Source organism: Harpegnathos saltator, unplaced genomic scaffold (genome assembly GCF_003227715.2).
Source record: "Harpegnathos saltator strain DR-91 unplaced genomic scaffold, Hsal_v8.6 scaffold659, whole genome shotgun sequence".
Taxonomy (NCBI): domain Eukaryota; kingdom Metazoa; phylum Arthropoda; class Insecta; order Hymenoptera; family Formicidae; genus Harpegnathos; species Harpegnathos saltator.
In genome coordinates, this window is record NW_020230492.1 from 863,064 (window position 1) to 880,605 (window position 17,542).

Genomic DNA, 17,542 nt, shown 5'->3' on the forward strand with positions numbered 1-17,542 from the left:
GGATTCTATTGGAATCTACTCCTTTTCCGTTTAAGTTAAGCAGTAAAATAAAAATATCAACTCATGAATAAAGATATTTGCGCACATTCATTGATTCGTTTTGATTGGCTTTTTAACAAAATATAAAAATTTATCGACGAATATCGACATGTTATTTCGGATTAGAGCGCAACGATAATTACCCATGACGCATTATCGTTGCAAATGCTTCACGGAATTCATGACAGATGTCGCTAGTATGGTGTTGAAACGACCCGACGTGACGAGGCGGGTGGGTTAATGTGGCGCCACCAATGACTCGGAGTTGGACTGATTTTCCGCATCGAGTCGTGTATTCATGGCCATTGGTAGTCGTCCGCGAGCCGTGAGGCGCGACGAAATTAGGTGGGACGTGAGAGTTTGTGTGCTTGTGTGTCTCGTGGGCCGCTAGGCCAAAAATGGCGGAACGGACGAAGGTGACAGCCCCGGCTACCCGGCCCGTTCCCATGAGATTGTTCGCCACATGGGAAGTCGATCGCACTCCCCCGAATTGCATACCCAGGTAACATCACGGCATTCTTTAATCGGCGGATCCAGCAACTTGGCTGACGTTATTCGACGTTGCATTATGCGCTACGGGCACATCTGTATATACGCCCATACTGTTGTCGCTGTCCGTCCAAGATGCTTATTCCGCCTATATCTCTTGAGTTGTGAGCTTCTGCAAGCGGATGATCTCGCATCGTATCTTTGTTCACGATTGGGTAAGTCGACTCGGGTTGACGTGCTGCGTCGCGTCGCGTCGCGTCGCGTCGTGTCGTGTCGTGTCACCTCATCTCGCCTCGCCTCGCCTCGTCTCGCCCTGCTTTGCCAAGTCTCGCCTCGCCTCACTTCGTCTCGTCTCGTCTCGCCCCGCCTCACTTCGTCTCGTCCCGCCTCGCCTGGCCTCGCTTCGTCTCGTCTCGTCTTGTTTCGACTCGACTCGACTCACCTCACCGCACCTAACCAAACCTAATTCAATCTAACTTAACCTAACCTAGCTTCCATCTAATTTATTTCACCACAAATTCACCTAACTTCAATCTTATCCCGCCTTGCTTTTATTTTCCTCTACTCTCTTCTATTCTCTTCTGATTTCCCCTTCTCTCCTTTCTCCTCGTCTCTTCTCTCCTTTCTCCTCTCTCCTTCTCCTCTCTCCTTCTCTCTCCTTCTCCTCTCTCCTTCTCCTCTCTCCTTCTCTCTCCTCCTCCTCCTCTCTCCTCTTCCTCTCTCCTCTTCCTCTCTCCTCTTCCTCTCTCCTCCTCCTCTCTCCTCCTCCTCTCTCCTTCTCTTTCCTCCTCTTTCCTTCTCCCTCCTCCTCTCTCCTCTCCTCTCCTCTCCTCTCCTCTCCTCTCCTCTCCTCTCCTCTCCTCTCCTCTCCTCTCCTCTCCTCTCCTCTCCTCTCTCCTCTCCTCTCCTCTCCTCTCCTCTCTTCTCCTCTCCATTCCACTCCACTCTTTTCTGTACACTACACTACTTCACATTAGACTATATTATATTTTGTCTCACCTCATTTCGCGTGTCCGTTTGTTGTTCGGAAACGACTTTAAACTGTCAACGACAAACGCTGCCAAATGCTTCGAGAACATCAACGACGACCTTCTATTGCTATCCGCAATGAATGTAGAATACGTAATCACTTGGCGATTCTCAGGCTAATCCCGATAATTCTGTCAATACCAATATTTTTATTTTCAAACGACCGATATTTTTACTGTTAGTATATATCGCAATTGGTAATATCGACGTATCGAAGGACATGTTTGTACATGAGAAAAAATATCAAAGAGAAACTTGATCGAGGACAAATATTTTCTGTTAGTTTTATATATATTGATAGCGTCGAATAACACATTGACGAAAGTGTTACATAGATGAATCGCGAGTGAATTAACCGTTGTGATGCTGTATATTTGATATTCTCTGCCACCTCTTTCTCTTTCTCTCTCTTTCTCTCTCTCTTTCTCTCTCTCTTTCTCTCTCTCTCTCTCTCTCTCTCTCTCTCTCTCTCTCTCTCTCTCTCCCTCTCTCTCTCTCTCTCTCTACTGATATTCTTAAAACATTTTCCCACTCTCTCTTACAATTATATATTTTCTCTTTTCAAGTAATCAATATTTATTATTTATTTTTTTATGTACAGTGACTATATATTGTCGAATGATGCGTGTTTCAACAGACTCTAGACCTGAAATAAGAAATACACTAATAAGAAATAAGAATACAGAAATACTTGTACATTAACCTCTTTGTCTCTCTTTATTTTTCTTTTAACCCTTTGCACTCTGTGCGTTTCTTTGCCACTGCCTACTAGCAATTCCGGCATACTTTTATAGCGGAGCGTCTAGCAAAAAATTTTATTTTGAACGGGAAAAATTACGAGTGCTTGTGAATATATTTGTTTTTATTTATCTTATAAATATGCTTATCCTCTTGTAAATAAAACAAATTTTTTATTTTGTAATTCACCATAGAATATCTTTGAAAACAGTCTCCGTTCATTTAAATGCTTTCATTTTTAATAACTCTTATTCTTTGTCTTTCTCGTGCTATAATTTCGCTACCACTATTAGAAGTATCAGAATCATAATCAACATTGTCTTTAGATGTTAAAATACTTAAATCATCTTTTAATATTTGAAAATCAAATACGTCTTCACTCAGTTCTAAATTCTCATCATAACATTCTTCTTTCTTTATGTTTCTAATCATAAAAAAGATAGTAAAACTTTAGAATAAGGCCTTTTCCGAATTTTGATATATTTTTGCTTGCTGGATAAAAACCTTTGTTGTGACTACGACAATGATAATGGGGGGAGCTCGAAAAAAATGTTACCGACCTATTTTTTTCAAGTTTTTTCGGATCTTATAAAACTCTGAAGGAAAAATGCACCAAATTTTAACTATTGAGTAAAAGTATAAAAAACTCAATGAACTTTAATAAACCAAAGACATAAACTATTCTCCGCTATAATTTAGACTTTATAATATAAATTTGTGCTTTTGATTAAAGCAAAGCATAATTGTGAATAATGCTCTGCTTTATTTTGCTTGTAATTTATGATACGTCCTATCTTGTGTAGAGGTCTTGCTAATTTTTTCGGTATTCATTTTTAGTATATTGTAGACTCATCTGTTTAGAAAGGCGAAAGATTCGAGTAACAATTGTGAACGGTATTTAATCAGTATAAAATTGATATTTAAAATTTTAAATATATAGAATAAAATTTTCGTATTTTTTCCTATAAAGATCTTAGTCCCCCTCCCCCTTCCCTTAATATATATGTGAAATTTTGTATATGTTTTTTTACAACTAATTTTGTAAATTACTGAACAAGAAAACGTAGTTTTTGGTATAATAGTACTTCTGAATATTTACCAAAAAATTGTTCAAAAAATAAATGAGTAACATATTTCTTGGGCTCCCCCGATTATCACTGTCGAAGTCACAACAAAGATTTTTTACCATGACAATAGCAAATAAATATCAAAATTCGGAAAAGGCTCTATTCTAAAATTTTGCCAAAAAGATCAAAAAATAATTTAACCACAAAATTATAGAAGTAGCATGTTTTAAGTACAAAAGACAATTGCTAATGCCGACAACGACAAAGTATCTTGAGTGTAATCATATTCATAGAGAATATCTCCACAGCGGAGCCAACGGAATGCTTAAAGTAAATGCTATCTCTTTCCCCCCCCCCTCTCTCTCTCTCTTTCTTTTCTATTTATCTATCTATGTTTTACTTATTTACTTATCTATTCATCTATCCATCCATCCATTTATTTATTTCATATCATCAATCTCGTAACATGCAATGTACATGTTTATGGTACATTAAATCCTTAGACAAGGTGAAATGTATAATTTAAATAAATATATATTCAAGTGAATTTATATGTGATAATTCTCTATCGGCACGCGGAGAGAATAATTGACAAACGCGCGAGAAGTTATCGATCAGTCGATCTATGTGCACGATATATGTGTATGTATGCGCCAATATATAAATTAATAATATTGCATCGTTGTGTCACACTTTTTCAGACTATGTTCCTTGACGTTGACTCGTTTAGTAATTCTTCGGCCGCTCGGCTCGGATTTGGCGTCCATCAGCATCGCGGTTAAGATGCAAAGCTCCAAGAGAACTCTGCGGTCCAACGAAATGGCCATACCGAGTGGCGGTATGCTCGACACAGAACTAGAGTTGCAGTTTGCCCTTCAGTACCCACATTTTCTCAAGAGGGATGGCAATAAGCTCTTGGTATTGCTGCAAAGGCGGAAACGGTACAAGAATCGAACAATGCTCGGATACAAGACTCTTGCGGAAGGAATTATTAATATGGCACAGGTAAGTTTCTCGCGTTGGCTCTCGCCGAGTCTCGACAAATTTGGGAGAGATAATATCGCGCGCTTGACGAGTGACATCTGACAGGTGCTACAGCGGCAGATGGATCTTGAATTGGAACTAATATCAGACAAAGCCGAGAAATACGGTGGCCATTCGGTCGCATTGGCGCGCGTGAGCGTTGTCGCGCTAACTTCCCAGCCAGTCGACCATGATAAAAGACTGACGAACGACCCCAATGAGAGGCTCTGTCCGGAATTTAGCGACGAGGAAGAAGAGTTTAGCTCGGAGGGCGAGGCGGAGGGCAGTGACAGCGAGCCTACGTTAGAGGTGCACAGGCGGAAAAATCGCGGGAAAATTCCAACGAACGCCAGGGTGCGCGCAATATTTTGTATACTAGTCGACGGCAAATAGCACTTCTGATAGCGCGGGCTGATTCAACATATGATTTCACATAGCTAAACGACATCTTCGTACATACGTCGAGAGTCGATTCAATTCTTACGAGTACCATATACTGTATTGTACTGACACCTCGCATTACATTATCGCATATTCATCACATTTCATGTGTATAGAGATGCGAGAACTTTCTCGAGAGGAGGGGAGTGATCGGATAGATTCTCCCAGCCGATATTGTTTCGCTAAATTCCATGTACCGAACGACGTCGAGACCTCACTAAGGTGTTGATAATAGCCGTATTGTCTTTTGCAGCAAAGAAACTTAAAGCAAAAGTTTATAGCTTTGTTAAAGCGGTTTAGGGTGTCGGAGGAGTTAGAACACGATCAAGAAGAAATTGGACAGAAACTGTCGGGTATGTCTAATATTATGTAGAAGGTAGTTTACGATTAGCTAGATGCGCGCGTCTTTCGGCTCATATTTTATCAGATAATGGATAAACAACGTCCAAGTTGTAAGCTGCTTCGTTCGTCTCATCTGTTCTTTATCCTCTCAAAGGCGGCGATATGGAGATAGAGGAATTGTTCGACGAATTGGAAGATTTGTCGGATAGCGGGCCAGAATTGGACACTATGTCTGTTAGTAGTACACCGAAGCCATCCCTGAGGCCCTTTTTCAGCTCTAGTCGATCTCTACTGGCACCGCCTCATTCTGGTAAGTTGTCGCGCGTAACTCTGTTCGTATTCCAGTGCGTATCGAGTAGTACGTATGACTGTAACATACATGCGCGCATACACACACACACACACACACACGCACGTACGCACACACACAAATACACACACACATATACACTTGACATATGGCAAAATATTTTATCGACTCGTACTGCGTAGCAAAAATATCAGCCATATGGTCGATACGCGTGTACGCATCATTGCAGATGTGAGAACGCAAATTCAGGTCTATGCGCAATGCCAATTGTTAACTTTGATCGCTTTTAACTCGAAAACTATTGCAACTTTGACATTATGTATTGACGTTATTCACTAAGAGAGCCTAGCCTCCTTATAAATTCCGTAGCTTACTCTCAGATATAAATCTTTCTGAACTAAGTGGAAGTCTGGTGGGTTGGCTTTGCATTGTTGCATGTTACGATTCGATAGTAGTAACCAGCGAGGACACTGCAACTGTCTCAGCGACTACCACGTATCAGCAGCTCGCGGGTCAACCGGCTAGAGAGAAACACCGTATCGGACACACCACGCCAGGTATGTCAATACTTACCAATCTACTCAAAACTTGTGAGGACAAAGTTGGAACGTTCTAAGGACTCTGCTTCTTACCAAACAGCACGTATCTGCGTTGATATTCTATATAGCATGCAGTATGAGAGAAATGCCCTTTGTGTGTGTGTGTGTGTGTGTGTGTATGTATGTATGCGTGCGTGCGTGCGTGTGTGGATATGTATGCGTGCGTGCGTGCGTGTGTATGTATGTATGCGTGCGTGTGTATGTGTGTGTGTGTGCGCGCGCGCGCTTATATCTACTTTAAGGAAAATGTAATTACCCGCAGATTCTCCACTTTTTCTTCCTCTTTTTTTCTTCTCTGGAGCGAGTTATGTCTATTTGGTCCTTATTTTGTTTCCACAATTAAATCTACTGAGCAATAATTAAGAACGAGAGAAACGTGTCTGAATTGAGAGAGAAGAAACATTATTTATCTCTTCTTCTTTGGAACATAAATGTTTTTGTTGTATTTCTAATGAAATATGTGTGCCCCGAGACAAAAGTTGAAGACGATTTAGCCACAACAATTTTGTAGATTGGAGAAGAAACTCGAGCGCTTGAATGACCTTACTAGTCGACAGAAGCTTGGTGTTTCGATTGGTAATTAAATGTTTTCGCGATTTACACATTCACACGGGCAAATATATATTTATACACATGTATGTATACATATGTCAACCACTCTAAATGTTAATCTTTCTTCTTAATAGTGCAATATGACTCTTCAATGCCTAAATGCAAGAATAATTGAAGCGGCATGACCCTTTCTCGTTTTTCACTTGTTTCGGAATGGGAATCGAACGCTTTTGAACGGGATTGACTTTGCATTCTCATGTCACACGTGTAACTACACTTGGTAATGTCTCCTCGATTTTGTATATCTTTTCTTCTTTTATTCTTACATTTCTTTCTAATTCTTTTACGCCGAGAGAACATAAGCAATATGTACCGATGTATGTAAGTCAAGTAAAAATAAAAACTTATTGACTGGCGTTTAACTCACTCGCAATTGTTCCTGTCGTACAAATTTTTGTGAGTACTTTTGTCTGTTTAATTATTCGTCGAATATATTTATCGTAGTATGTATTTAAAAATGTGCGAGCTCGTGCGCTCGTGTGTACATGTGTGTGTGTGTGTGTATGCGTGTGCGTGCGTGTGTGTGTGTGTGTGTGTGCGCGCGCGTGTGCTTATGCTGTACACGTTTCTCTGTCTTTGTCTCTCTCTCTCTCTCTCTCTCTCTCTCTCTCTCTCTCTCTCTCTCTCTCTCTCTCTCTCTCTCTCTCTCTCTCTCTCTCTCTCCCTCCCTCCCTCCCTCCCTCCCTCCCTCCCTCCCTCCCTCCCTCCCTCCCTCTTCCTCCCTTCTCTTTCTCTCTATTTCTATCCTACTTCTCTGCGACTTCATGTGTATACATTTTATTAAACTTCAATCTGTGATACTGGCCTGTATCTCTCTGTCTACTTATGTACGTACGTATCCTTTATTCTGTCAATTTTGTCATTTAATCCGCTTTCTTAACAACGCTACCAACTATGCACCACTTCATAATTTTATTTGTAACCTATCCAGTAAAAATCAAGTGACAGTGACATAATATTGATGTTACAATTTTCCACTCAAAAATATAATTACTATACAACAGACATGTTACATCGTTGAGTGGAAAATTGTAACATTGATGTTATGTTATTATTACTTGGTGTTTACTGGGTTGTAATCAATATCGCGTTACGATCGCGATCTTCTCGATAGGCACGACTTGATGATTTAAGTTTGGCGCGTGCGATTGTTTCTCGTTATTTCGAATATACTTTTCGATATTGGAACATGGTCGTGCTTCTATTCATTTTCCACGTGCTCCATTTGTATATCTATGCAGAATTTTGCAAAATCACCGATATCTCAAGCACTTACGACAGTGTAAACTGAAGAAAAATAAATGACAATTTTCTCTTTATATCGTGATATTGAGAATCCTTGTGATATGCAAATAAAGTGTCTCAATTTGATTAATAATTCCGAGATATATACATATACATATAGCGGCGTGCGAGTAGGTGGTGGGCGAGGAGATGGTTTCTCGCGCAAAGAGGAGGACAAGGAAGGAAAGAAACGAGTAAAATTGCAACTTCAACTTCAACAGGAAAATGTCCAATTCCAAGAAAGGATTCACTCCCACATTTTTCACTCGTTCAATTTCACGAGAAATTATCTCAAAGTACCAAACACAAATTAACGCACAAATTGGACTTAATATTTGAGAACAAGCAAATTTGACGTAGATATGTAGAGACGATCTTGAAGCACTGTACAATACCTTTGTATACCTTTGTATATCTTTATGTGTATCTTTGGATACACGCCACGTTTAAAATTGCAGTCTTTGTTCCGGTCCCGAGTATCCCCCGATAGAGTAATGAAATGCCATTGCAGAGCGTGGAGTGGACAGACAAAGCGACGACAGTTCTCGGAGAGCCGACAGCGATTCTCATCCTGAAAATTGGACGGATCATGAGGCGAACGATCCACCGAATTACGTGGCAGGTTCACCACCAAAGTCGGAGCAGCCCAACAAGAGCGAGAGCTCCGAGAGAAGAAGCAGACTCTTTGCGCGCGACAGAGGAATGCCCGGCAGTAACAAATCTAAGAAGCACAGTCTGAGCGTCGATTTGAAACCGTCGGCCGACTTGAACAACACGGAGGTAATTGCGGTGGTTGTAAGCGCCTTTATTGACGACGGACGTTACCGTCCGTCAGAGCATTGCCAGCGAGACGGTGATTGCAACCTTCATCTCTTGTATTTTATGACTTCAGCCGAGGAAAGCTCTGATGGAACAGCTCGGTCGGGTATTACCGGACGACAGTTTACCGGAGGCCGTGTCGCTCGTGTCGATAGCGGATCCTGGCGGTGCGGTTCTCGCCGCGAGACTTCAAGAGAGAAATCACAGAGTGCTGACGACGGCTTCCCCGGCTGACATCCGTGCAACGTTGACTTGCTTGGTCACACGCATACAAAAATTGTAATCGTCACGTTTCCTTTACTCGACTCGCGATTGAATCTGATCTGACGGTCATATCTCGCGTGACGTACTTTTAACGCCTCTGGAATGGCGCAATCTAAAGAGGATTCACCAAACGCGCGTGTCTCTTATTTTTTGCTTCTCTCTGCAGCTGCAATAGTTCGGCGAAGCCACCGGCACCTGTGAAAGTTGTAATCGCTGGAGGAGACAGTTTCATCAACGCGGTTCTCCGTCATTATGTCGATCTGCTGAGCTTCAGGCCGCCAGATTGGCAGAATTACATGAAGTTCTTGGTAGTGCCGCTCGGCTCAAACACCTTAACGAGATACCTTGGTTCTGTCGATATCAAATACTCGATGCTCTTCGGGGACGAATGGAAGGAGCTTCTAGAGAGAGAAGGAGGAGGATCGAGCGAAGGCGCTGCACGGATATCAGAATACATAGCCACAGCAAACGCGGTTCTACCACTACCCATAGCGGAAGCTATGGTTACATATAGGTAACTTACATACTGGCTAAATTATGTTAAGGTGCGTCCCTCACGGAACTATATATGCAATATATACATTATTTAACAACAGACTTGGAAAAACCGTACGAGAGACAATATCATTAGCGTGTCAGGCGTATCATTTTTTATTGTTCTTTTTCTCTTTTCTGCATCAAATACAAGATACTCCTGATTTAATATTAAAACAGAAAAATGGTCAAGTTTCTTCGAGGAATTGCGGAGAACGATCTTAACGATTATTGTGGTGGCACTTTACACACACACACACACACACACACACAATTTACATTTATTTTTTATATTATTAATTACGTTGTTAATTGCAACATATCCAAGAGAATATTTTGTCCGGACATTGTTGGTATCTGCTGAAGATTGGATTGAACGATTGCCGTTGTGTTTGTAAACGTAAATTGCATACGGGAAAGACAAGATCGTTATCGTGTTCACAGGGAGACAGATGACAGCAGTCAAATCTTCATCCCTTTTATAAACGATGTTCGTGTGGGTTGCCCAGACAGCAGTTCTTCCGCATCTGTCGATTTGGAAGAAAGTAACGTTAGTATGTCTGGCTCTCCGCCCTCGTTGCCTCCTCCGAGTTTGCCCGTTCCACCACCTGGAAAGTTAACACCGCCTAGTAGTCCTAATGTGGGACAACCGGCGAGAGAAGGGTGGGAGCCGGTGGAACTTCAGCTGGATTATTGGAGTAAACAAACTCAAGGTGAAAAAGGGAAAAGCACATTACGTCAAGCTTTCCGAGCGTTGCACGTGCAAAGACTATCTCCGTTAGGCGAAGCCCCAGGACATCACTTGTCTATGAATTATATGACGAAAGAAAAGAAGCAAAAAAGTAAGAATGATATTTTGTGATTGTTTCTCTCTCTCTCTCTCTCTCTCTCTCTCTCTCTCTCTCTCTCTCTCTCTCTCTCTCTCTCTCTCTCTCTCGTCCTTATTCCCTCCTTTTTTATTGTTGTGCAATTGTTAATGAAATTACATAAATAAACGTGTGTAATATTATCTTCTAGTTACATAAATAATTATTAAAAATTACATTATAATAAATAATAAAATTACATTAATAATTATTAAAAATTACATAAATAAACGTGTGTAATATTATCTTCTAGTAATGCGACTGGGCAAAAAGAAAGAAAAGGAAAAAGAGAACGAGCCAAAGAGTCAAACAGTGGATGGCGTGACACGTCTTATATGTTCGGCGAAAACTCACAACATTCCACTAAGAGGTAAAGTGTCTTTATTTAGTTTTTATCTACTTTCATACATTCCATATAGAATGTACTCTATCGTCCTATATTTTATCTAGCATACTCCATTGGTGTTGTGCATAATTTTTGATTACTGTACTGCCCCTGATCACAAAGGGTTGCATATACAATCATAAGATTAAAACTACTGCATATATATATACAGAGTGTCCCAAAAGTAACGGACCACCCTCTTCAGTATAACTCTTCAGTATTAAAGTTTCACGGAAAATAATCTCAATAAAAGTTGTAGGGATTTAAGTGAGCTACCTTATGATGACCTTGCCTTTGACCTTGACCTCTATTTTCAAGGTCATTTGAAGGTCAATTTGCGTTCTTTAAATGGGAACCCTTATTTTTTATTACACTGTTTTTTTTCTACTAGTTAATTTGAACAACTTTTGCCTAAAACATTTTTCTATTTGTCTAACATTTTTTGAGATATTTCAGGAAAACTTGATAACTTTTTCAATATTTAACTTACGATATCTCGCTAACTATTTGTCGGAAGAAAAAGTAGTACTAGACTTTCTTGCTTTACTTAGTCTCAAGAATATATTATTACAATAGCGCCTTGACTTTTGTAAGCTTACTGATTTTTGGAAATTTCAAAATCATCAAATTAACAAAAATCAGGGTGCTTTGTAACAATATATTCTTGAGACTAAATAAAGCAAGAAAGTCTAGTATCACTTTTTCTTCCGACAAATAATTAGCGAGATGTCGTAAGTTAAATATTGAAAAAGTTATCAAGTTTTCCTCAAATATCTAAAAAAATATTAGACAAATAAAAATGTTTTAAACAAAAGTTGTTCAAATTAACTAGTAGGAAAAATAGTGTAATAAAAAATAAGGGTTCCCATTTAAAAAACGCAAGTTGATCTTCAAATGATCTTGAAAATAGAGGTCAAGGTCAAAATCAAGGTCATCATAAGGTAGCTCACTTAAATCCCTGCAACTTTTATTCAGATCATTTTCCTTGAAACTTCAATAATGAAGAATTATTAGGGTGGTCCGTTACTTTTGAGACACTCTGTGTGTGTGTGTGTGTGTGTGTGTGTGTATATATATATAAAAGATGGAGAAAGTGCCAATCTAATTGAGATGCTATTATTTTTACTATAGTGAGCATTGATGGTACCGAGTGGTATGGCGTAAAATTCTTTCAACTATCAGCGCAATGGCAAACGCACATCAAGACATTTCCAATTGCCTTACTGGAATATAATCCACAACAACAAACTTTGACTAGTACGTAAATTTAAGTTCTCGTCATTACAATGAGATGGCTTTTGGCGACTTACTTGCGTATTCTATATCATTACTGATAATACATTCGCAACTCGTTTTATACACAAATCCGATAACCATCAACTTTTGAAGACTGCTCGGTAAAATCTACAAATTAGCAAATTTTATGGGAACGCCAGTGTTTGAGATGCATATAATATTTATTATATTCGTTATATTAATAATTATTCGACGGTAGCAACGGAAAGGATTTTACAGTTAAAGTATTTCTCTATGTGTCGTCATGCAAAATGTATCTGCGCATAATAAGCATATGTCGTACATTCCGCAAGCGGTTTATACGATGCACGTGCGATAACACATAGTTTTGAAATTACTAAATTGTAGATTATTAAGTTATAAAGCAATTTTTGCATGTATAGATGTGTACGTTACTTTTTTTTTTCTTTTTGAATCTTTCGACAAAAATTTATGATTACTACATCGCATAGGCATGAAATTATGTTCGCTTAACATATCACAAGTAGTTATATCGAATGTCCATTGATGAGTATTGTATAATGTTAGTTATAGGAATATTGTTGACGAAATATTCCATTTATTGTTTTTGGTTCCTCAAACTTGCAACTTCGGAAAAAAAATGTTGTCTCCAATAGTATCTGAGCAATCGGCTTGTAACATCTTAAGATACCTGTTTGGAGCCAAGATACCCTATGTCTACGTTGCGTACATGCGTCCGCATATACGTGCATGTATATGTGCATATGCACATGTATATCTACGCATATATATATATGCGCCCAGTCTTTCATTTCAAATTGTGGATTTCAGCGTGGCTTCGCAACATTGTGATTAAAATTTGTCTCCTCTCACCATATCTCTCTCTCTCTCTCTCTCTCTCTCTCTCTCTCTCTCTCTCTCTCTCTCTCTCTCTCTCTCTCTCTCTCTCTCTCTCTCTCTCTCTCTCTCTCTCTCTCCCTCCCTTCCTCCCTTCTCTCCATCCCTCCCTTCTTTCTCTCTACTCTTTCTTGATACAATCCTTAAAAGTGGAAAATGTTGCCGCGTAAGCAATGCTTATAAAATTGTAAAGTGAAACGATATACAATGGCTTTAATCACGGATCGGTACATTGACAATAAGTGGAGAGGGAAAAGGAGGGAGAGAGATTTAGTTTATAAAGTAATTTTAAATAATTATGAAGTCTCTCTTTCGTTCTAAAACTAATTTTAAGACAGTAGTTTGTTGTAATGTGCTGCAATTTTTGATGAAAAGAACGAACTAGTGCGTGCGAGAACCAAATCGAAATCCGTAAATTGAGATGAGACATGTTATACACACATTTGAACGTTGGAAGGTTACATAAAAGAGACAATGTTGTACGGCGCTACGTCATTATCGAGAAAGTTTATACGACACAAAGCAAAAATAGTTTCAGTGCGTAAAATTCGAAATGTTACATATACGATATTGTGTGACCGGAAACTTAACGGTAACGATCAGTATATATAAGAGTTATAAAGTTATTAATGAGTGCGTCGGTAACAAATACTCGTAGAACTTGTTGATCGATTATAATATTTTATTTGGGTTTTCGAGATCATTTTTGCGCGTTGCTCGATAAAGTTTCTAGTATCGGTAGCCTAGCGAAATACTCTGCCTTTTTAAGAAGCTGTCGTTTAAAGGTGCTCTTTTATTCTTAGTTTATTTTTTGCGTACATTTGTGAGGCGTGTCAGTCATATTATAATACTCGCATAAGTGTTGCTTTTCCTATTCTTCGGAATCATATCGGAAAGATGTGGAGATATTTCAGATCAAAGTGTAAAATAACGTGAATATCATCGCGAAACAAGCGAGATAATTTTGTTCGATTTTTTCGGAAGTAGTATCACGGAACGGAATAACGCACCCTAAACCGATATGATATTTCTCTCTCTCTCTCTCTCTCTCTCTCTCTCTTTCTCTCTTTCTCTCTCTGCTTGCTTTTCTTCTTTTAATCGATAAAATTAACAGTACAATTGTACTGTTTGTAGCGACACAGTTGTCGCTTTGACTGCCTAATGCCAAATTAAAGAAAAACGCCTACTTGATGTTCACGTGAAAAAAAAAGAGAAACAAAGTATGTACTTTTGAACGGCATCCTCCAAGAGTGCGAAAACTAAAACAATGGCGCTTGTGATGGTCGTGTTTTGCCAAAGTAAACGTAGCAATGAAATATCTCCGTTTGCGCCCCTCCTTTTACTAGTCTGCAATTAGTTGTTAATGCGTGTCGAATAATAAAACGTAGTCGTGTATCTTGCATCTCATCTCTGTTTGGCGACAAACACAATTCACCGCGTTCATTCAAACTATCGAGCGAAATAATTTCCGATATGTTTAGAGACAGTAGCGATGTAACGTGTGGCCATAGCGAGACATAGTCTGTAACGAAGCAGCAGCAGCAGCTATCGATATTTTCGCACATGTGCGAAACGAACTCTCATCTCATAAGGAGAGCAAGAAGAAAAAAGTCACGAGATAAAAAGAAACATTGTCACTACAAGACGAACGTGCACGCGCGCGCGCGCGTTGTATATCTTCGAAGAAATTGTCTCTCGTCTTAGTGAGCACGCTGAACGACGAAATTCAGCACAATTGAACCTGCCATACACATATATTATATACACATTTATACATATCGTCGAACTGTGTCGACGAGATATCGTATCGGTAGACTCCGAGCCTTTTGTCCGTTGTTTGAAAGCCTCGCGTGACGTTTATTCGCTGTTCCTCATCATACAATCGTACGTGCGATTTTCAAGCGCGTTCTCTCGAGAATACGCCAAATAATCTCGCGCCGTACGTCGATGTATCCAGCGTGATTACGGAGAGATTAAGTAGACGTGTACGTAATCGGATGCGAGTAATATTTGGGATCGCTATTGGGGAATGCTCCTCTTTCTCCTCTAGGAAGAGGAGCTACGGTTCCCGGATTAGATGGCGAGTTGATCCTTTTGTTTCTGATCTGCTTTTGCAGGACGCATGTAGGTTGAGCGTTTACAGAGAAGGGGATCTTTCCTTTCGTTCTTTTTTTGCTCTATCTCACACGAGCATCATGTGCTTCCGAACTTTGTAAATGCGATACCAAAGATGCATTAGATGTACGTTTGATCCCCTATATAATTGCGAAATTTGTGAATATTGAATGAATTGTATTCGTGTTGCTTTCTTCCTCATACACTCGTACAAGTATATCGCGCGTGTAGCGGTTAAGCATAAGTAACGTGCGATCGTTGTAATGTTCCTTCTTCGGTTGCTTCGACAACAGCGATTATTGCTCGTTTTGCTTCCTTTCTTCCTTTTTCTTTTTTTCCTCTTCTTTTTTTCCTTGTAAATCATAGCTGCGCGATATGTGTGTGTATAAAACTAATTTTACCTGTAAGATATTAGCGAGATAATTATCTCGTTGCTCACTGCTCCGATTTGACGGCAAGGAGAGATTTCCTTTTCTCTTGCTTCGTTTTTCTTTCTTATTTCTCGGTAGTCACGCATATATACGTGCGTGTGCGATATGTGTGCATGTGCGTTGACGTGTCAGACTTTGGATTCTAGTCAAAAAACGAGAGCAAGCGCTTTGTCGCGCGTGCGATGCGCCCTCAAGAACACGACGAAATCGATTCCTCCGTTCGAATATATCCATCATCATATCCCGTCGCGCTTTTCCCCGGCGATTTGATGAGCGTTCGAGGCAAGCGATCAATCGTGCAAACACTGCACTACATGTCGACAGAATCATTGCTCGGACCATCAGCGAGCGTACGTTAGTCGTAGATACGTGTATATATCGTGGAAATGGAGAGAGTCTCCATTTCCATTTTTTTGGTTATTACCGCAAGTTTTATCATACGGCTCACACTGGCTCAAGAGCTCAAGGCTTACTACAATTGTAACAACTTGTTAGTGATACATATCATCACTAACTTACACGAAGAGCCAAGTTCTTCGCGAAACAAGGAGAAGATCGAGAAGGAAAACCATTTCGCTTTTGTAATTCTGCTCGTCTCTTAAATTTCGCTAGAAAATTAAAAACTCACGTACGAAGATTTCGAAAAAAGAACTTCACTTCAATAGGAAATGGATGAAGCTGGGATGGCAACCCCGCGTTTTCTGTATCTGCGACCGAAGTTGTGTCCGCTGTTCCGTTCCGACATTTCGTCCGACATTTGATGCATGATTAATTATCGTTTAACTGCGTATATCGAGCGAATGCTCAATGAGCATTGCTCGACTTAGTGTGTGGAAAAAGTAGCTATTCCTTTGCACCGAGTGTTATTTGCGTGAATATCGAACTCTGACGAACTTGATCGTACTTTTTAAGAGTAACATAAAACTAGTGTAAAGTGTTGAAATAACTCGATGAACGTGTTTGCAGGCGCAAAATACATGCATTGTTTACTATCGAGAATGCTTCTCAAGTGTTTATACCGATGTACTTTACAGTAGTGTACAGCTTACGGCGATAGAATACATGTGAAACACATGTCTGGACATTTCGCGATAAGTTTGTCTATCACGTTAGTATATATATGTTATGAGATATTTGTATTATATCCCTTTTTCGAGTATTTTCGATTTGAGTGAGTGAGTGAATGAACAAGAGAGAGAGAGAGAGAGAGAGGAAGGGAAGGAGATAGAGAGAGAGGGAGTGAGAATGTATGTACGTGAACGGGCGCGTGTTCGTATCAGAGAAAAACTATGTGAATTCGATAAATGTATCATCAGTTGAGAATAGATGACTAGGTAATTATTCGTCAATGTAGAAAGATGTTGAAGCGTTTGGAATTACAGCTTTCCAGAATTCACTTTGATTTACCAAGATCAAAACGGTCAAATTCCAAAGAACGCTGAAATAAATTTATATAAATAACATAGTTAGCTACACTTTTTAATTAAAACCCCATATATTATTGTATGATGTGATGATAAATGTTACATATCCGCATATACTTGCATCTCGTGCTAAGCGTCATTACAAAATTGAAAAGAAATGAGGTTTTTTTTCTTCGATGCATGTTCGATAGGTAGATAAATGGACAGTGCAAATTTCATATTTTTCTCATTGGAAGCATGAAAGATATATATGTATACATACATAGGTTATTCAACCAAGATCTTACTTGATAACTTGATTATTTACTTGATTACTTTCAGTCTTGATCAATTATAGAAAAATGCTTAGAGTGTTTTTCGCTATTTGACAACGTATTTAACGCGATTTTTAATTTTAATTTATTCGCATTAATGATACATAATTCAGAGACATCAGAACTAGACGTCTTCTTTCATAAAAAACCTAATCTGTACATATCGTTTATGTATATTTAGAAAAGTAGATCGATACTCTGTCGGGAAAGTTATTTTATTTCGTAATGACGATTCGTACAATCTCAGGCGCTATTTAGCCTAT

At 39.4% G+C, this 17,542-nt stretch overlaps 1 protein-coding gene across 4 annotated transcripts; it reads left to right on the top strand.

Moving 5' to 3' along the window:
• Positions 1-239: 239 nt before the first annotated feature.
• Positions 240-12,782, top strand: KrT95D (phosphofurin acidic cluster sorting protein KrT95D). Of its 4 annotated transcripts, none has more exons than XM_011144362.3 (12): positions 240-541; positions 4,064-4,367; positions 4,452-4,739; positions 5,080-5,179; positions 5,323-5,478; positions 5,934-6,035; positions 8,485-8,753; positions 8,866-9,071; positions 9,223-9,570; positions 10,035-10,432; positions 10,710-10,826; positions 11,973-12,782. In XM_011144362.3, the coding sequence occupies exons 1-12, from the start codon at positions 438-440 to the stop codon at positions 12,104-12,106; spliced, it is 2,526 nt and encodes an 841-aa protein (XP_011142664.1). In that variant the 5' UTR covers positions 240-437; the 3' UTR covers positions 12,107-12,782. The 4 variants fall into 4 exon arrangements, with proteins under 4 accessions (XP_011142664.1, XP_011142665.1, XP_011142663.1 ...); XM_011144361.3 differs by having other exon boundaries at positions 242-541; positions 5,931-6,035; XM_019842301.2 differs by lacking the exon at positions 240-541 and adding an exon at positions 550-743 and having other exon boundaries at positions 5,931-6,035.
• Positions 12,783-17,542: the final 4,760 nt, after the last annotated feature.